A 22,268-nucleotide genomic window follows, 5' to 3' on the forward strand; every position below is an offset into this window, starting at 1 on the left:
CAGCAGTATTTTGGCTTATTTCTGAAAATCCAGTTATAGAACCTTTGGAAACTAAAATGAAAGCTTACATTTCCAGGACATCTCTTGCTACCGAATGAGCACATTTTTCTTGTCAATGTGCAGTGATTGGACTAACACACATTTCACAGCTTTTTACAATAACTGCTTCTTCAGAGGCAAATGATTGCAAAGGTTGTGACAAGAGGTAGTTAAAAACATCATCATAACAGATTGGGCATCCACTTCCTGCAACAGTCAATCGTATGAGCAAGCAGTCAGCCTGTATAGCCACTGGGATGAGATGAAAGCTGCAGTCCATGTGGCCTATCTATAGAAATAAATATGAAAATATGTCATGAGGATGTCAATTGTCGGTTCATGTTCAGGCAGAGGGATAACCTTCTGGTAGCAATGGCGTGGCCAGAGTGAACTTATAATTCTTATATTATTACTTATGGGCCTTTAAACCCTCACCTTTTTGCTTTCCTATAATTCTCTGCTATTTATCAGAGGGGTGGTCAGTCTAATATCGTGCAACCTACAGTATTATACAACAATTGTTTTGGGTAACACTGATTGCGCATGTATACTCATTTTTACACAACACGCAAAGGATCAGCCCAATGACCACACAAATTATCATAGACTCTCCCAGTCCATGCATGCAGCTGCATAAGACACTGTGCTGCAGATCTGAGGAAGCGGGCAGGTCCCACAAAACGCAACTTCTTTTCCTGTGTCCAATAAAATTATCTTTAAACCTCCAACCTGAGGTAAGACCCACCACCATTACCCACGTTTACCCATTGCATACTACATTGGGGCGCCTCCTCCCATTTTGTGCACACACATTATATTATTTTTACATTAGGCAGCAATAGCAGTCTCCATATTCTTCTCACTTCAGGTATCAGTATCTGTTCTGCATTCACCTCTACAGCTAGGATCGGTTACACTTTTTGCAAACATAAAGCATATGGTTGGCCTTAGACTGCTTTTGAATTTAAAGTGGACATTGTTGGGAGCCAGAATAGACTCACAGTACATTAGTAACAATGTTTAGTACATTGCAATTAAAAAATTACATTATTTAGCTGTCATCATTCAGCTGTTGTCTCTTTTAATGCTAGCTAAACAAGGTGCAAGCTAAGAATGTACAGCCTGTGCCTGAGACTAAACTCATATCGCCCATAAGGCTCCCCTGAATAGCAGAAGAGTTCATGTGACCTATCACAGGTTGTTCATCATTACTCTCAATAGTTCATTCTCATACATTCCAAGGAAGCACATCCAATTAACATTCATTAAATACATCATGTAATGCAGAAAATCAAGAATTGCTGTCAATGTATCGAAAGGCACAAAAAAGATGAAATGGTTTTGTATTGCTGTTGAAAAGATGCTGTGTCATCTCTTTGGCTGTTCACTTTGTGTCCTCTAATTGTCTCTTCTTTGCTCGAGTGCATGGTGAACCGAGTCCTCAGGGACCACTGTGTATGTTTTTCAGCCTCATCGTCTGATGACTGTCCAACAGGATCTCTTGGGGAGGAGGATTTCTTGTCTTTTTTAATCCAGTTTTGCAAACAGGTGTATAACATACTGGAATTCAAACTTCTTTTTATCTGAGTGAATAAAAAACATTAACGCTGTATAGGTAATGTGTGGCTGTTTGTGTGTCTTGCATGTATTGCTGTATCTTTTAGCTTAGGGTGCTCATATGTGTATGTAGGACCGCTGTGTATGTTGTTACCTCCTCCTGGTTACTATGAACAGGGTGCCGGGAGAGTTCAAAAAGATCCTCCGTCCATCCTTGATAATTAGGACTTCATGGTGCAGATGGGAACAACAATCACTAAAATGACTGTGCAGGCAGCTGCTGTGATCAGTGCCGCCATTTTACAGACCTTGGCCCGCCGGAACTCAGCCTCTTTCCTTTTTAGCAAAGAATCGTAGCCGGGAGTGTAGATGTCTTCCATCCAAAACTCCAGATTGTTTGGATTCAGAGACTCTTGAGCCTGTTGAAAGAATTGGACTCTAGTAGTAAAACAAGAGACAGACACTCGTTGGATTGTGCTCAAGTGTTTGCAGTTAGATCGCAGGTGTCGAATTCCAGTCCTCGAAGGCCATGTCCATGCCAGTGTTTAGGGTGGACTGAGAAATGTGTTCTACTTGGTGAACCACACCTGATTCAACCCCATCAATTAATTTGAGCTGTGCCAAAAAATGTGTGAGGACCTCTGCCCTTGAGGACTGGAGTTTGACATCCCTGCGTTAGATACACAACATGAAATCTGTAAAGGTATTTGTTATTGCACAAGTGTTTGATATTTAGATTCTATTTAAGCAATTAGGCTTTCATTTCCACTAGCTAAAGATATCCTGGAGGTATCTTCCCTGCTTTAATGTTTACTTGAGTATTAGGAGTGGGAAACACTATTTTATGCCACAGCTAAGGGCTGCATTTAGAGCATGAATTATTGTTGCCTTTGAATTCATACTACCATCATTCTGCTCTATTCAGTTCATCTCCGCACTACAGTATATATTTTATAATACAACTCAGACTTGTCCCCTTTGGTCCATTCACATTCCCGTTCTTCCATTCTGGCCCCCTTGCTGACTGAATTGTTCACCCTTCCCCTCTGCTTTTCAAACATGCTGTCATATTTCCTGTACTGAAGATTTCCACTTTTCTACTCTTCACAGATTGCCCTATATTTTTCTCCTGTATTATTCTTTCTGATATGCAGGTTCAAGGTCAAACTCAGGAAGAATGGCAAAACTCTCCAGACCCCAAATAGGATCTTACAGCTATACAAGATGGATTCAAGGAAAGTGTTAAAAAATCAATTTGAGGCTTTGAACCTCATAGTCAAGGAACTAGAAGAATTGTGGAATGAAATCAAAGTGGCTGTCAGAGGGGAGCGCAAAAGCAGACTGACAACGATCAAGAAAGAGATGGAATCAATACGGATGACAACTGAGGCTGTGGAAACTGCAAGGAGGAGGCGAAGAGCAAAACATTAAAGAAATGGTAAAACGGTTTAATGGTCAATTACAAAGAAACAAGAGATGTGAAGTGAAGCGATACTGTAATAACATCTGTATAGATATTTAAAAAGAAATCAAGCAAGATTATGTGAGAAAGGTCTTCCGGCAGATATCAGAGCTGAACATAGAGGAATCATAAGGAATGTCAGACGAAAGCATGTTGATGCAGCAGGATTCAAACACACATGGACAAGACACAGAACATTTATATCGCGCTTTTCTCCTGGCGGACTCAAAGCACCAGAGCTGCAGCCACTAGGACACCCTCTATAGGCAGTAGCAGTGTTAGGGAGTCTTGCCCAAGGCCTCCTACTGAATAGGTGCTGGCTTACTGAACAAGCAGAGCCGAGATTCAAACCCAGGTCGCCTGTGTCAGAGGTAGAGCCCTTAACCATTACAATCCAACCACTATTTACACTATCCAGCCATTATAAACACACAATGACACAATGAAACAGCAGCACAATGGCAATTGGTCCACTGAGAATATTCATCAATCGAACATGACTGATAAGGGTTCCTTTATACCAGGAGGACCTCAAGTTTTAGCCCTAATAAACTCTAAGGCTGAAGGTTAGCATTTCTCCATCATTTTGATCACTGGGCGAGTGACAGGGGAAAGCTGGCAATCATGCAGACAGGGGGGTTCAATGGTGGTGTTCACACCAGTGTTTCATGTCAAGCTTCAATTGGCGTTGCGTTTGGCAGACACTACTCACAACAACTTTTGGTCATTGGTTTATATTTTAAGTAGATATAATAGTTTACATCCTGACATAAAAGCAAGAAGTTTTGAATCAGGACGACACCATTTAGTGGCTAACTTAGAAGAAAGGCAGTAAGCTTTCGGCTAGAAAGCCTTCTTCTGACTGATTCCTGTATACTGACAAAACTGAGAATGCAGCTTATATACAATTAAACAGGAGATGCATTGTTCTGCAATACATGTCATTGGATGCCTTAATTACAACATCAAGAAGGTTTCACAGGCACGCCAGCTAATTTATGATCAAAAGATAAGACCACTTGTTTGATTGAACATCACATTCCACAGACTTGTTCTATCAAACAAGTGGTATTCTATGTTTTGTCAGTATACAGGAATCCGTCTGACGAAGGCTTTCTAGCCGAAAGCTTACTGCTTTTCTTCTAAATTAGCCAATAAATGGTATCATCCTGATTCTAAAACATCTTGCTTTTACTGATGGCTAATGCTGTGCAATACTCTACTGTTCCTAATATCCTGATATAAATGAGTTATCTTTATTTGCCCACATTTTTGACCATATAATATCACAACAGAGCCGCGCTCAAGGAGAGTGTGGATGGAACAATGCCCTCAGCCAGCGATTGGCCGATTCGCCAAGCAGATTGCTCGCCGATGCGCTGAGAGTGATTGGGCACCACTGTACAAGGCTTTAGGTAACATATTGATATGTATTATTACCCACCTGAAGATCCAGTGCAGTCAGCCGTCCTTTCTCTCCCGAGTTGTGAGTGTATTCTTCTATCGTCCATGATGGTTGGTTTCGTTTTACCTCCGCCATCTCCGTCAGGCGCATGTCGGTATAGATGGGATTACTCTTCATATGAGACTTAAGGGATGCAGGGTATGGGTGAGGACTGAACACCTGTTCTACCATATAGGAATCCCTGCCTGGCTTGGGCATTCTGTGCAAATGAGGTATTTCATGCTGGCGATCCACCTACATACCAGAGAAGAGACAATTTATCAGTCATTAAAGGCATACAATATGTCATGATACATTCAATATATTTATGCTGTATTGTTTGAGTATGTGAGAGTATGCAGTTTATGGTGTGTACGTGGGGATTGGTGCACTAAAGTACGGTAATGTTGCTGTTGCTATGGTAACTCATGTTGCTAACAAGTGTTACTAACAAAAGCGTTACCGTTAGTAACACACGTTAGGCGTGTTACCTTAGCAACAGTTACTAATGGTAACACTCGTTAGTAGCGCGTGTTACCTTTGCAACAACATTTCAGTAGAAAAGAACCGCGCTCCAGTGTGTGTGGAAATGCTGCTGCTGGGCTCCCAGGCTGTCCAACAGAATAATATGAAGAAGGAGGCTTGAAGGAACAACCAGTGTCAGATTTATTGTCCCATCACATACACATGCAATACTTGTCCGATTTGCAAGGGCCGACGATCGTTTCTGGGCCACTGTTGCCCAGTAGTACACTATTGGGGTATATATGTCTTTCTGCTTCTTGCCTTTACAAAGGGGTCCCTGAGTGGCCCCAAAACGATCGTCGGCCCTTGCAGGTCGGACATGTATTGCACTTGTATGTGATGGGACAATAAATCTGACACTGGTTGTTCCGTCAAGCCTGTGTGCGGACTCCTTCTTCATATTATTACCTTTGCAACAATCACACTACTTGAGTACCGTAGGTGGCACTAATAGCATAACTCATGGTACAATGCTGCTGGTAGTAACAGTCATATTGCCACGCGCTGTCTGCGTCCAGCAATATTACAGCACTTTAGTGCATTAACCCCACAGAGGCATCTTGAAGACTTTATAACAAAAATATCCCAGTGTAAAGTGGATAGGTAAATAGTGGTAATGAATAGTTATAAAGAGCAAATCATTTCCATAGCATGCTGAATAGCTTCACCCAGGAGGCAGGAGCCGGGGCTGGCAAATCTTTACACAGTGATAACACAGCTGCTGGTTAAATCGTTCACCTGCTAGAAGCTTTGCTAATCCCTACTTCTGGCTCTTGGAAGGGGCTTACCAGCATATTGGAAGAATATGAACCAATAATGAACTGTAAAGGATGCTCTGGTATTTAAAGCCCTAGTTTTGCTTCCCTAGTTAGCAAAGCACAAAGTTTTGTACATTGCATGTTTGTTTTTTTGTGATAAATAAAATGAAAAGTGCCTGTCTGACTTCTTGCAGGTTGCATTTAGTAGTTCCTTGCCAGGGGAATGGGAGTTCCTTCCCCAGCACAGGACAGCTCACCTGACCTAATTAAACTTTTCCCCTCTGTTGTGAGAATTTAACTCTTTGTTACCAGCACTGAAAAACAAAAATTTGCTTTCCTTAAAACAGAAAGAATTTGCGATAATTCAGGTTGGAGTGAGCTCGAGATGTCTCCCAGTGCATCACTGCTGAATATATGCAAATTAACCATTGTACCCTTAGAAGCTAAACACACCTCCAGAACCGCTGGAATGCAATGATGTGTCAGCTTGTTAAATTGTACAGAGCCATAATAATCCAACATGCATACCAGGGCCGGGCCGAGGCATAGGCTGGAGAGGCTCCAGCCTCAGGGTGCAGTGTAGGAGGGGGCGCACAATTCATTCAGCTGTCATTCCTAATTGTGTTTGATGCAGAAAGAAATAAGAAAAGGGGATACATAGCAGTGACTGCATGCCAGATAACTAGATATTAAGGTGTTGGGAAGGTTGTGGGCCCTGTGGCACCTCTTAGTCTAATAGCAATCAGTGTGTGACGGCTGGGGTGGCAGGGATGGAGGGGCGCACTTTGGTGTCTCAGCCTTGGGTGCTGGAGGACCTTGTCCCGCCTCTGATGCATCCAGACTGTTTCGGATTGTTTGATCCTCATCAGTGCATGGCATGGATTAATTTGGCTCTATGGAGTAGGGCTTGTAAACCGAGAGGTACAGACTAACCAGCAAGCTCATGGTGACCCAGAACTCATTGGAGTGTGTAAGGGACTACAATGGTCCTAAAAGCCCCCTTACTAAGATGTTAAGAAAAACAAAAATTTGCTTTCCTTAAAACAGAAAGAATTTGCGATAATTCAGGTTGGAGTGAGCTCGAGATGTCTCCCAGGCACCACTGCTGAATATATGCAAATTAACCATTGTACCAGCACTGCAACTACATTTCAACGTTCCCTAACTGCTCATTGTGTAATCGCATTTAAACCTTTCCACAACCTCTTCAATATGTTTATAAAAGCTGGGAAGCTGGGCAGGGAGCTATTTTAGTTGCCTGGCAGTGACGGAGGGGGTGGGTGGGGACAAGTTCAGTTTGTGGGTGAAACTTCTAGCTGGGAAATGGGGATTTTTACCAATGCACAATGGAAAATATGTAGTATTTCAAAAACAGCCAGCATCCCTGGGCTGGACAGGACTTTTTCACAAGTAACATACTATTAGTTGCAAGAGGTCTCCAACCTTGCTGTGAGTCTACACAACCTTTCAGTAACCCCACTAGTTTCTCATGTGACCTGGACAACGGTTGCAAAGTTTAGCTAGATAGTTTTCGGAAGCTCCAGGGGCATAACTACAAATCATAGGCCCCTACTGCAAAACTTTGATAGCCTTTTTAAACAGTACATTTTAAAATGAAAGTCTTCTTATTTTGTCCCAAAAATGGTAACTATTTTACATCCATTCAGTATCCTTCAGAACAGTTAGTGCAAGAATGGTGTACACATAGGCACGCTGTTCTTTCTCTATGTGCCTAAATTTGCATAGTGTGCTCCAGGATACTGAATTAATGTAAAATGTTAAATCATCTCTGGGACAAAAATACTTTTATTTTAAAATGTGATATAACAAAATATGGACAGGACCCTGCTGTTATCTGCCCGTTTTCTCTTTTGACCTTGATTCTGGTTTCAGCTGGTTGAAATCTACATCCTGTTTGCAGCCTCTTATCTGTACCAGGACGCAGGCAGGTACACCGGCCATGATCGCACTTCTAGCTCCGCTAGACTTAGCTGTCTAATGCTGGATACACACCATGCGTTTCCGCGTTCGATGCGTCCGTCGATACGCATCGATTTGATTATTTCCGACCTGTCCGATTCACGTTTCGATGGATCGTTAGGTCGATGTGCCATACTTTACATGGCAATCGACTTAAAAATCATCGAAATGCACTCGGAAATCCTCGGAAATAATCGAATCTACGCGTATCAACGGACGCATTCGACGCGGAAACACATGGTGTGTATCCAGCATAATGACAGTTCAGCTCAGTGGATCCCATTTCATTGTCTCCTGACCATGAGATCGCTGTGAGCCAATAACAGTGATTGCAAATTAAGAATAAAAAAAATATAGGGCATTGGAATCAGTGGTTCCCCAAGAGAGGAGAGCAGCACACAGTAACCGTGCGGCACACATCAAATGCATAAAATGAACAATGATGATTAGACTTCCGGTTCCGGCGCCCGGATGGTGACAGGCTGAAAGAGGAGCTCCGCATACCGATCCCCCTCCGCTAGGCTGAACGGCAGAAAAAAGCACCCCCTGCACAGCCACGACATAGAGGGAGGACACCGGAGCGCTCAGGCACGGAATCCGCCGCTTATGGATCGCTACTTGCTGCGATCCGTCCCACGCAAAGGAAAGGCCGACATGGAGCACACCAAGATGGCCGCCGCTGCCTCCCCACAGCACATGGAGCAGTCTCAGCCCCTACAAGGAGAGGACATTTCTCAGCGGGCGGCAGACTGGGGGTCGGAAGATGAACTCTCCACACAGCAGTCAGGTGAGGGGGATAAACTGGCCATAGACTATAAACTTTTGGCAACGGAGGTGGCCAGACAGTTAGCCCCAGAGCTGCAGGCCACGCTGCAGGCTACTCTAGATAAGTCCATCCAGGCCATTAATAGTAATCTCCAAGCACATGCCCAGAGGCTGACGCATGCTGAATTTAGGATTCAATCTTTAGAAGATGAAGCAGCTAAAGGAAGCACAGATCATAAGAAATTGCTTGAGGAGAACAAAGCTATTAAAGACAAGTTACAGGACCTGGAAAACAGGTCACGGAGAAATAATATCAGAGTGGTGGGGGTCCCGGAAAATATAGCAGCTCCTGCTCTCCGAGAGTTGTGCATGACAACAATCCCCAAAATGCTGGGGTTCAAAAGGCCCATGAAAGTAGAACGAGCCCATAGGGTCGGGCCGCCCCGCTCTGACCAGGATACAAAGCCCCCCAGACTGGTACTCGCTCGCTATCTAGACTTTGCTGAAAAAGCAGACCTGTTAAGAGCCTACAGGGACCTGGGACACCCGCTGGACTATCAAGGCCGAAAAGTATTCTTGTTTAATGATTACTCTGTGGAGGTGTCCAAAAAACGTCAGCTATTCAAGTCTGCATGTGAAATGTGTATAGGCATGAAGTGGAAATTCGCATTGCAATACCCAGCAACGATGAGGATCACAGACGACAAAGACAAGGATCATATATTTACATCTGCTACTGAGGCTTTATCCTTTTTACGCTCAGTGTCTGAAAATGCCACAAATGATTGACTCTCTGTACATCAACCTTCAAGCTTGAGGGTTTGTCAGCAGGGGGTGCTGTTGTATAGCTAGAGAAAGGTTTGAGCCAAAATGACATAGCATGTGTTATTTTCTATTAATGATCACATTCTGGTATACTTTGGTACTAAAGTTTGAGTTAATGCTCTAGGAAAAATATCATAAAAGAAGCCTGAGAGTAGTGAGAGGGGGACCGGTTTTGGAGATGGAGGAAGGTCATCCGGGAAAAAAGTGAAGTCACATTATGTGGGGTTATATGTGTTGGATAATAATTTTTGTTTGGTTTTCAGGTTGGGGAATCTACAAGGGGGGGAAAGGGAAGGGATGGGTCCTGGTTAAGCCACTCCAGATCAGACGGGTTAAATTGTCAGTGGACGCTTGGTGGTCACTAGATCTAACATTTTCGTGGAAATGGCATTACGAATAACAACATGGAATGTTAAGGGACTTCGGTCCCCGGGTAAGCGATCAATTATCTTAAGACATCTAAAGAAGGTAAAGACCGATATTGCATTACTACAGGAATGCCATCTAACAAGAGACCAATTTAATTATATGCGTAAATCTTGGGTGGGACAAGTATATGGTTCGCCAGCTCAGGGGAAAAAGGCGGGGGTACTTATATTAATACATAAACAAGTACAGGGTCAGGTAATCGAGGAACAATGCGACAAAGAAGGGAGGTGGGTAAGGATTAAGCTTCGTTTAGCGGGTGAGGAGGTGTCGATCATGAATGTATACGGGCCTAACGCTGAGGATAAGTCCTTTTTTGCAGATCTTTTGACCAATACCCTTTCCGCCGACACGGGCAAATTTATTCAAGGGGGAGACTTTAATGCTATGGCAAACTTGGGGGAAGATAGATCCAAAAGAAGAGCAGCCAGCTCTCAAACTGCAGCTAAATCTGTCCTATTCCAGGATTATATCCAAACGGCAAGTCTATGTGACGGCTGGAGGTCATTACACCCAGATGGGGAGGAGTTTACTTTTTATTCACCCCCTCATGACATATGGTCAAGGCTAGATTACTTTTTATTATCCCAAAGGGCCATGTCCCAGGTTCTAACCATTGATATCTTAGACTTAGTAATCTCCGATCATGCTCCAGTACAAATGACCTTCTCCACTACGGTACCTAAGGGGACGGACATACTGTGGCGGTTCCCATCCTACTTGTATGAGGATGAGGGATTTGCACACCTGCTCCAGCAATGGTGGTGGGAGTACAAGGAAGATAATCGGGCACATATAAAAGACATCTTTTTATTTTGGGAGGCAGCTAAACCCACTTTAAGGGGGAGAATTATAAGTTATGTAGCAGCCAAGCGTAAAGCAACACATAACCAGTACATGAAATCAATAGAATCGCTACGGGCGGCCCATAAGAATTTCCTTGATAACCCCTCACCTGAGGCAAGAATAGAATGGCAAAAAGTTAAAAGAGACACGGAAATAAATTTAAAGACACGGGATATGTACCTAAAATCCTATAAAGATCTATACTTCTACAAATTCGGTAATAAAATAGGCACATTACTTTCTCGCATGTCAAAACCCCCTTTTAACACCACAGTAATCACTTCTCTCCAATCACCTCTAGGTCAGGTAGAACACAACCCTAAAAACATCAACACCATATTCCAAGAGTTCTATAAAAAATTATATGCTGATACTATCACTACTGGGACTAGAGACACAGTGCAGAGTTGGCTGGACAGAGTGTCTCTTCCTTCTCTTTCAGAGGAAGATCTATTGGAACTAAACTCCCCTATAATCGAAAATGAAGTCCAGAACACGATCAGGAATCTTGCTAATGGTAAGGCGCCGGGCCCAGACGGATTATCTTCGGAATTTTTCAAACTAATACGTCAGGACCTGGTGCCATATCTGACGACTCTTTTTAACACAATTCTGAGGGAGGGTAGGTACCCCACATCGGCAAACATGGCTTATATCAAATTACTTCCCAAAGCTGGCAAGGATCCCCTACTACCAGGATCATTTCGGCCGATATCTCTAATTAACCAAGATATAAAAATACTATCAAAAATAATGGCGGATCGTTTGGCTAATCTTCTTCCCAAGCTTGTCAGCCCACACCAAGTGGGATTTGTCAGAAACAGATCAGCAGTAGCCAATGTTAGGAAACTACTCCTGGTCCAGGATTATGCTAAAGCCTATCCCGAAACATGCAAAAATTATGCCATTTTAATGATTGATGCGGAAAAGGCCTTCGATAATGTATCCTGGGAGTGGCTTGAGGGCGTGCTGGATAAAATGAAAATCACTGGCTCGTTACGAAATTTAATAAAAGCTATGCATATAAATCCCAGTGCCCGTATTTACACCCCAGGTTTTTTGTCTGACCCTTTTACGCTTGAGAAGGGCACGAGACAGGGGTGCCCCTTGTCACCTCTGCTCTTTAATCTAGCCTTGGAGCCTATGACCCGATTTCTTGAGGCGAATATTGCGGGAATCACTATCGGGGGACATAAAGTGTCGCAAGCCATGTTTGCCGATGATATTCTGTTATTCCTACAGGATCCGATGATACAACTAGAACAGGTACTGGGGAAAATTGAGGAAATAGGTAAATTAAGTGGCTTCAAAGTTAATGTATCCAAATGCGAACTAATGTACTTATCCAAATTAGCCCCGAAAATAAATATGACACACCTCCCAGTTAAGATCTGCTCGCAGGTAACTTATTTAGGAATCAAATTCCCTAGAGACCCATCTCTTATGTACTCAAAAAATTATTACCCCCTGATACTGGATATTAAGCGCCAACTAGCTAATTGGGAAAACCTGCCCATTAATCTGATGGGACGGGCTTCATTAATCAAATCGGTGTCTTTTGGCAGATTACTCTACCCTCTACAGACAATACCATTGCTGATGAGGCATTCAGATGTCAAAGATTTATATAGTGCATTCATACGCTTTCTGTGGAAAAAGGGGAAGGCAAGAATAGCTCTCTCCAAGCTACAGCTCCCTAAAATTTGGGGAGGCCTAGCTATACCCGATATACGAAGATATAATATAGCTTGCCTAACCCGCCATGTAAGGGATTGGATTAATAACTCGAGTATTTATTCAAATTATGATCTAGAGTCCGCATACGCCGAACCATGGTCCCTCTCTGGTTTGCTACACACATCATATAAGCATTTACCACCAAAATTTAGAAGTAGCAAAATTTTGAATGATACTATAGTGACTTGGAGAGAGCTGTGCAAAACATTTAACATGCCTTACCTGGTTTCTAAATATATGCCCCTACGCGGCTTGCCGGAGTTTCCGGCGAGCCTTGCCCATGGAGGTTTCTATGAATGGCAGGACAAAGGAATTCACCGGTTGGGGCAATTACTAGATTTGAATGCAGGCAAATTACTATCCTTTATGGGTATCAGGTCAAATTACGACATTCCGCGCCATCATTTCCTATACTATGGCCAATTGAGATCATTTCTAGAAAGCAAGGGGAACCAATTTAAAAAAATAACCACATTGAATAAACTGGATGAATTCCTAGCCCCGCATATTCCTAAAATATCACTGTCTATGATTCAGACGGACCTCCAGCAGTTAACGGTTGCCAAAAAAGCAGCAAATAATCTCGCCGGCTGGTCTAAACATATATCAAGCAATGACCTTCCACAAAAAATCCTTGAGGGATATGGGGTAATCCATAAACTGATAGTGGGGGAAAACTGGCGAGAGTCCCATTTAAAATTTATTCATAAGGCAAAGTATGCCTTCAATATTAAATATAAGAATCCACCAGCGTACTACACACCTAAATGCCCTAAGTGTAACCAAGCGGACGCAGATTTATATCATTGTGTGTGGAGTTGTCCAATTGTGGTAGATTTTTGGAAAAAAATAATGCAATATACCAAACAAATGTGTAAAATCCAACTGGAACTGAGCCCTCTGCTAATGCTGTTCAACTTTGAAGAATCACATACAGAGTCAGGAGACAATCCACAAGCTAATACTAAAGGCTTGAGTAAACTAGCTCATCTGATCCTAATCACAGCCAGAAAGGTGATTTTCAATAAATGGATCTATGCAAGTCCTCCCACAATTTGGGATGTTAAAGAGGAACTCATGCACCTCCATCAGCTGGATAAAATGGACACACTAAACCACAAAGACAAGAAAACAAAGACATTCTTTAAAAAGTGGAAACTCTTTATTGAAAGGATTTACATACAACAGGAAATAAAAGACTTGATGGAACACTTCAAGTACACAAAATGGTATCTGACGGAACATTTGCTGGGCGCGCTCGGAAAATTAGACATTTCTTAGGGTCTCTTAGAAGTATATGATCTGGAGTGACAGGGAAGGGCGGAGGGAGGGGGGAGGGAGAAATGGGGGGGAGGGGGGAGGGGAGAAAGGACGATCCAGTTAAACATTCTCTTAAGACATTATAGGGGGAGTTTCTTATTGGACTCTTTATGCTTAAATAATTTGGTTTGTAAAGTTACTTCCTGTGTGTTAAATCTGTTAAGCTAAATACCTCATGGAGGAAATGAAACTTTGCTAATGTAACTTGTGAAAAGTCAAATAAAATGTTGTTTCAAAAAAATGAACAATGACCTCACTTCTGCACAGACAGGGCGGCCCTGGCAGCATGAGATGCCCCTGCTGTGGGTGAGGCCTCAAGCAGCCTCTTGGTTCACCTTAGCCTAGCAGCACCCCTGCTTCCTATCACCCTTTTTTTTCCTCCTCTTAAGGGGAATGAATGGGGAGAAGAAGAGGAGAGAATGGGAGGATGATAAGAGGAAACTTAGCAGCAAGCCTACCTCTTCCTGTCTGAAAATTTGATTTTAGCCAAAACATTTTTCGAGAAGTGTAAATGGGAACCAGAAGAAACAATTCGAGGAATTGACAACACACAAAGGTATGTGGATCCAGTGTGGTCATACCTCTGTGCTTATCTTAGGTAGCTTTGCCTCGGGTCAGGGGCTAGAGCCATGCAATCTGCAGAAGGTTAAATAAGACTTCGTAAGATTTTTATAAGTGTGTCCTAATCAGTAATATGCTATCTGAATGATCATTTCACCTTAGGCAATCCCACTTCTGTAAATGTCTTCAACTATACCTGGGATGAAGCAGCCTTGAAAATAGTTTGTGAATACCCTGGGACCGATTGTGACATTCGAGCAGGGACAGAATAACCCCGTCCTGAAGAGCTTATCTGCGTTTCATTTAACTATACAGCTGAGGCATTGATGAAACATGTAGGAGTTATGGACCACATGAGATTCCACAAATCTGCTGATGCCAACGCTAAGTTTGTGGAAGGCGATATTAATGTAGGAGGACATAAAGGTAGGGTAGATGCTAGTAATAAGACCAGGGATGTGGGGACCTTTCAGATATTCATTTTTGTAAGAGGTTCGAAGAAATGAGAGGCTCTCTATCCGATCACAGAAATTTGTTGAATTTGGAAGCAATGAAGCAAGAATTCCGTGCTTTCTTCTGAAGATAAAGAACATCCTGAAGTCCTCTGGGATGGTGGTGATGCTGGGCTATTATTTATCAAGAGTAAAAATGTTTGATTTTTGGAAATGACACACCAGAAAATGTGATAACATGCACTGTGTAAAAATATAAAGCATAATCTATTAATGGAATCAGCAGGGGCTTACAAAACAAATGCCACATTTTTAGAAGGAAGTAAGCTGAATTCTGGATGTAATTCATGGTATATGTCTGAAGCATGCAAAATTACTCAGTTCACACATATTTCATTTACACAAACCTGAAATAATATACTGGTAATATGCCATTGTTACCCAATTGGAATGATGCAAGTTGTTTACAATATCATGAGTTATATAAGTGTACTGAGAATGCTAGACTATGGAGGGGAGGTATAAAAAAAAGCCTTTTCTTGAATGAATTTAAAGCACTTTTCTCTGTTGGCAAAGATCTAACCTGAGTTACTGTGATTTGTACTGTACTGAGATTCACTGAGATTTGGTACTCCGCTGAGATTCAGTACTCTACTGAGATTCGCTGAGATTTGGTACTCCGCTGAGACCCAGTGGAACTGTACTGAAAATAACATAATGATTAATATTGCTTATGTTTTACAATATTCATTTATAAATTACTTTTCTTACCCTTTACTTTCCATGATTTACGTTCTGAAATTTATCACAAGTGGCGACATATTTAACCACTTTACCCCCAGCGGTACGAATTTCTCCGCCCCTTTTTTCCCTCCTAAAAAACCAGGGACGGAGAAATCCGTACCTTCCGCGCTACCGCCGCTGTCCGCGCTCCCGCCGCTCGTGCGCGCGCACCCGCCGCTCGTGCACGCCGCCGCCCGCTCGCCCGGAGATCAATGAACGGGAAAATCCATTCCCGTTCATTGATCTAGCCCCCGCAATGATATGCTGCTTCTTTCAGAAACAGCGAGATCATTGTGCGTCTCCCAGCCTCCTACTGCTTCCTGTAAGCGTCCTTCCGGACGCTTACAGGTCGCATGTAAACAAACACTCTGTGGCCATCTTGTGGCCAAATAGTAAACTACACCCTAAAAGCATTTTACATATACAAACATTACATTTACACAATAAATTAACTCATTACCTCCCACACTCCCCAATTTTTTTTTTTTTTTTGTAATTATAAAAAAAAAAAAAAAATACAATAAAAAAAGAACATAAATAGTTACCTTAGGGACTGAACTTTTTAAATATTTATATCAGGAGGGTACAACACTGTTACTTTATAAACTATGGGCTTGTAATTAGGGATGGATGCAAAACTGAAAAAAATGCACCTTTATTTCCAAATAAAATATTGTCGCCAAACATTGTGATAGGGACATAATTTAAATGGTTTTATAACCGGGACAAATGGGTTAATACATTTCATGGGTTTTAATTACAGTAGCATGCTTTATTTAAAAACTATAATGGCCGAAAACTGAAAAATAATAATTTTTTCCCACATTTTTTCCTATTTCCCCATTAAAACACATTTAGAATAAAATAATTCTTGGCATAATGTCCCACCTAAAGAAAGCCTAATTGGTGGCGAAAAAAACAAGATATAGATCATTTCATTGGGATAAGTAATAATAAAGTTGTAGACGAATGAATGGAAGGAGCGCTGAAAGGTGAAAATTGCTCTGGTGGTCAGGGGGTAAAACCCCTCAGTGGTGAAGTGGTTAATACTGTCAGGAGCCTCTCTGTGGTATATTGGGACACTCTATGTTCTGAAGACAGTCAAAATAATACATGTTCTCCCAAAATGCTCTGGGTGAAGATTTCCGCATAGCTAAATAGCCTAGGCTATGACATTTGTAAAGCCTTTGTTTGGACTTGTGTAAAGCACATCATTTTGTACACTGTTCATAAAACATTATTGCGTTATTCATTTTTAATACCTGGCTGGCTGGATTTCCAAATCTGACTTTATTTGTTGATGTCAAATGCTGCTTGGTGAAGCTGAATAGCAGTCTGTGAACTGTTCAAACTCCTCCCCCATCCCTCAATACACGCATGAGGTAGTCAGGAAGGAGCTGGGAGGGATCACTAGCCAATCTTTCACTGTGAACACTGAGCCGACCACCACCCATTCTTTTGTGTTCTGGAGTGACAGATTAACTCTTTGTGGCCAGCACTGTAGGTAAAGCACTCTATCATTTCATCATCCATTTTCTTTGCATGAAATAAGGTATTCGCCCTACCCACACCTTCCTCAGTGTGTGTATAAAAAAGTGAAATAAAAGAGCAGTTGGACATGGTTTCTTACTGCAAATAGAACAGGGAGCACTAGGAAAGGGTTAAATGTTTTATTACTTTAGATTGTGAGCTCGCAAGGGCAGGGCTCTCTCCCCCTTTTGTGTCTTGGAAATCATTATACATTTTATTTATCATGTTACTTTTATCACTGTCATTACCTATTCTGTATTTTGTATTCTGTATTTTGTATAATTTTTGTATTTTGTCACTAATTATGTATCTTGTATATTGGTGTACACCATTGTCTGTATTATTATGTACCCCATGTTTGTTTCTTACTTTGTACAGCGCCACAGAATATGTTGGTGCTTTATAAATCAATAATAATAATAATAACTAATTGAGCAAGGAGAAACTGTAGTTACAGTGCTGGCCACAAAGAGTTCATCTCTTTCAGCACAGGGAGGAGATGGGCTGAGTCAGGTGATATGCTTTGTTCAAAGGAAAGAACTCCCACTGTCCTGGGAAGGAGCTACTGAATGCTGCTTACCAAAAGCAAACCAGGTACAGTACTGTCAATATATATACCACGAGCCTGTATTTTCAAGGCTGCTTTATCTCAGGTCAATATATATATATATACTACGAGCCCATAAAAAAAATGTACTTTACTCATTAATGCAAATTTATTATTATATGCGTAAAAAAATGGAGGTTGAACAAAGACCTTAATGTAAGCAGGGTTCATTATTCATTTAAATGTAAAAGATAATTATAGAAAATGCCACTGACTGTAATAGAAATGTATTGCTTAAATTATGCAAATTTTTGATTACTTCTGGGTTCCTAGTGCATAGCTCTAGCCAGAATTGAGACCTCCTTAGGATAACTGTCATGCAGAAACATTCATTCTTTGTTATTCGCCCTTACAGAATGTTAAAGGGGGTTACAATATGCACATGGAGGCAGCAATAGCAATGACTATGAGTGTAACTGGGTGAACACTGTTTAAAGAGACACTGAAGCGGAAAAAAAAAATTATGATATCATGAATTGGTTGTGTAGTAGGGTTAATTACTAGAACATTGGTAGCAAAAAAAATATTCTCATATTTTTATTTTCAGTTATACAGATTTTTTTAATAACATTGCATCATTCTCTAATATGTTCAATTTACACATTACTCAGCATTCTAAATGTTTTTATAGAACAGGCAGTGAGCTTTTGACCTGTCCTGAACTATTCTCTGCAAAAGAAAAACACAATACAGCTGAGATAGCCTAATCAGAAGTCAGAGCTCTCTGCTTAGCACTCAATGGCTATTTGCATAGATAACAACTGGAGTATCTTAAGGTAGCCACACACTGGTCGATTTGCCATCAGATTGACCAACAGATAGATCCCTCACTGATCTGAATCTGATCAGAGAGGGATCGTGTGGCTGCCTTTACTGCAAACAGATTGTGAATCGATTTCAGCATGAAATCGATTCACCATCTGTGAAGTCGCCGCAGCTATCACCCCCCCCCCCCCCCCCCAGCAGCTATACATTACCTGCTCCGCCGGCGCGAGTCCCCTGGTCTCCGCTGTCTTCTTCTCCGTGCTGGGCTCCGAGTCTGGCTGGCTTCACTGAACTTCCTGTCCGGGGAACAGTAGAGGGCGCTCTACTGTTAAACTTCCTGCTGGACTCGAAGCCCAGCGCGGAGAAGACAGCGGAGAGAGCGGGGACACGCGCTGGCGAAACAGGTAATGTATTTCAGCTAGTGTCGGTCGTCGGGCATTCGAACGCAGCTATCGACGCACTCCCAACCCGCCGGCGATCGAGCAAAATGTTCCGCACAGACGGATCGACGGGAACGATTGATTTCGGACGGAAATCGATCATTCTGTCAGCGTTTATGCAACGATTTCACAGCAGATTCGATCACAGTGATCAAATCCGCTGTATATCAGCGGGAAAATCGTTAGGTGTATGGGTCCCTTTAACTCTTCCTGTACTGGAAACAAATGTTAGACTTATGTCTCTGCTCCTGATGCTTTATTTCTTAGCTGTACTACACATTCAAATCATTATATCATAATTTTTTTTTCGCTTCAGTGTCTGTTTAATTTATGTGAAATCTGAACAAGCCTCTTTTGGAACACAGCTCTGGCAGAAATTACCAGCCCCCTGTAGTCCTTCATAATAGACTCATAGTGTTGTGACACACTGAGAAAAAATGGCAACATGGACAGATACATGGCATTGTATAAGATTATGTAAAGTGAATAAATAAAAGGTTGTGCATAAAGCCTGTAGTATTAACATTTCTACTGTATATATTAAAGTGGGATAAAACTCTGACATAACATTTAGAAAACATGTGTTTTCCTACTTTTTATTACCCATACAGTTACCAAGTTTGCGTTTGTGCACACGTAATATTGTCTGTTTACAAATTACTAGTTCCCAAAGTGCAGTGTATCTGCTCTGAAAGCTGCCATTGCATTTTATTGCAGAGCTGCTATATTTATATATTAAAATCTATCTAGTGATCACATCTCAACTGATCACATACTAGAAGCAGAGAGAGTTTAGTAATGTTTACTAAATGTATCTGACAAAGGAATGTAAACAAAAGATAATGTTATCACCTCTTCCAATGCGGCCAGAAGCTTTCCACCGAAGAACAAAAGTGTTGTATTTGACTGTTTGAATGCTGTTCTACAATGTTTTTGTGATAGTAGGTTTAAGGCTGTAAATAATCTTTTAGCATAAAGAAGTAATGTTGAGTTTCATACCACTTTAAATACAACTATGGAAGACAGAGCTGGAGAAGATCTAGGAAGCATTTACATTCAGTGCCACGATCAGCTGAATAAAAAGGGAATTAAAACCATATGATTTAAGCCAGGTTGGCACCAGCTACAGAGGCGACACTGGGCAACCCACTGAGAGTGGAGCTGTGTGAAGAGACACATAGGGCTTGATTCAGTAAACGGTGCTAACCCAGTTAGCACGCCTAAAGACTTTGGGCGTGATAACTAGGGTGCTAACTGGGTCAGCACCGTTTATTAAATTTACATCGCGCGCAAAGTCCCACACTGAAAACTTTGCGTGTCCACAGCGCGGTGTGCGCAAAATGTCGCATCGCGGTGCGACGAAAACGATGCGTTGATGCACCTATAAGGTCGCATTGCGTGCGACTTTAACGTCACATGGTGCGACATTAAGGTCGCACCCAATGCGACCTTATAGGCGCATCGGGTGCGCTGTTTTCGTGCTGCGCGCGCAAAGTTTTGCGTGCGGGACTGTGCGCACGATGTGAATTTAGTAATGGGTGCTAACCCAGTTAGCACCCTAGTTATCACGCCTAAAGTCTTTAGATGTGAATTTATCATGCCTAAACTAACTTTAGGCATGATATAGGGCTTTTCACAGGCGTGCTAACACTTAGCACGGTTTACTGAATCGAGCCCATAAGCTTCCAGGGGCTGGAAGAAGCCCAAGGTAAGTAAATCTAGCTTACCTTCTTTTCCCTGATGTTTCCTATAACATGGTAACCTCAAGGTATAAAGCCTAGTAGAATGGTGCTTGTCAGGGGCAAAGCATCATGCACACAAGCTCTGCTTCATAGGCAGTACTAACTTTCTTATTGAAAAGCTTTGAGGGGCTACAGGGTTTTTTTTTTTTTTTTATCTCAGAGCCTGATTTAAGTTGGCTGAGGTGGCCGATAACCGCCTCAGCCGATAATCAGGCCTGTGTACGGCAGCCCCCAACCCATGAGTGATCCGCTCTGTTCGCCCCATACATCGCTACAGTCTATGGCGGGGGCCCAAATCAGGTTCTACGCGATGCCATGCAGGCGCTGAAGTGACCTAACTCAGAACCAGTGTGTTCAAAGAGACCTTACTTCAGAAGTTCCCCTTCAGATATTAGATAGAGAATGTCAGTACAGGGAGGTCTGTGGGGAAGGCTGGTCATCAGTTCAGATATGATGGACAGAAACTATAATTAACCAACACGTATGAATTTTGTAATTTGATTAATGAAATGTACCTGTTATGTACTGTTATGTGAGACAGGTGCTGTTTTCCCAGAAACAAGGAAAGCGTTAAAAGGCAAAAAGAAATCGTATTTATGCGAAAGGTTGTGGCAGTCTACAAGTGAATAGTGATGAGACTGCAACATAAAACAGCAACATTCACTTAAGGAAGGTACAGGAAAACTTTGCAAAAGATTTAAATTCGATATCGGAGGGCAGCGATTGCAAAAAATTGCAAAATTGTAAATACATACATATAAATGTAAATTTATCCAAGAGTAAAGTGCGCTATAAATAACTTTTTTCCTATGTAGCTATCTCAATAGGTAGTGACAGATCTGTCGAGTTTTGGATTGGTCCATTTCAACATGGAGGATTTTTAGCAATGTATTATTTACAAAATATTTACAAAAACACTTAGTGAACTGCAGTTGCTCAGTCCAACTGCCAAAATGGTGTACAAATGATTAGGGAAGCTGACTGACATCTTTGTGTAGATACTTTCCAGGGAGTGCATTTGTAAAGAATAAATGGCATAAGGAGAATCCCCCACGAAGAGATGGACTAGTCAAAAACCTGTCAGTTCTGTCAGATTTCTACTACCTACTGTAAGTGACAGCAACATAGGAAATAAGTCATTTATAGTGCATTTTATTCTGGGAGACATTGTATATGTATGTCCTTCAAACTTAATATTTTTTGTGATAGCGATCCCTTAAACAAACATTTTGTTTTGCAATTTGGGCATTTAATTTTTTTTCAGTTCAAAGCAACAATTAAAAAAGTGTTGTTTTTTTAACATTTCCCTAAGTGTGTCCATAATCAGCTCTCTGTTTAGCTTCCAAAATGTATTCAGTTGTTGCCTGTGAAACTACCAGCCTAGTAGGAACCCACCATTTCCATTGTATTACAAACTGCCAGTCAGGCATAAAAATACATCTGATTGCCTCTAGGAAATTTGGTAAGTAGTATTAAGAACTTTTGTAGCTAGAATAATTAATGAAGGACAAACAAATATAAATAGCATCAATTATAAATGGTGTTCTTATGCCCAATCAAACACACAATGATGTTGCTCTCCATGGAAAAATACATTAAGGGCCCTTTTCCACTAGCAGTCGCTAGCGTTCACGCTGAACGCTAGCGATTGCTGAATCGAAAATCTAAAAAATTACCGGCGATTTCCCGACGTTTGCGGCCGCG

At 41.7% G+C, this 22,268-nt stretch overlaps 1 protein-coding gene across 1 annotated transcript in view; it reads right to left on the reverse strand.

The window, feature by feature from the left end:
• Window positions 1-204: 204 nt before the first annotated feature.
• The window catches only part of MINAR1 (membrane integral NOTCH2 associated receptor 1), a 176,686-nt gene continuing 154,622 nt past the window's right edge, over window positions 205-22,268 (reverse strand). The window contains exons 3-4 of the mRNA XM_068272421.1: window positions 4,503-4,757; window positions 205-2,015 (exon numbers count right to left, since the gene is read on the reverse strand). Coding sequence (XP_068128522.1) covers window positions 1,818-2,015; window positions 4,503-4,757 — 453 coding nt within the window. The 3' untranslated portion in view covers window positions 205-1,817. The remainder of the gene's footprint in view (window positions 2,016-4,502; window positions 4,758-22,268) is intronic.

Source organism: Hyperolius riggenbachi, chromosome 3, assembly GCF_040937935.1.
Source record: "Hyperolius riggenbachi isolate aHypRig1 chromosome 3, aHypRig1.pri, whole genome shotgun sequence".
In the NCBI taxonomy this organism is placed as follows: Eukaryota; Metazoa; Chordata; class Amphibia; order Anura; family Hyperoliidae; genus Hyperolius; species Hyperolius riggenbachi.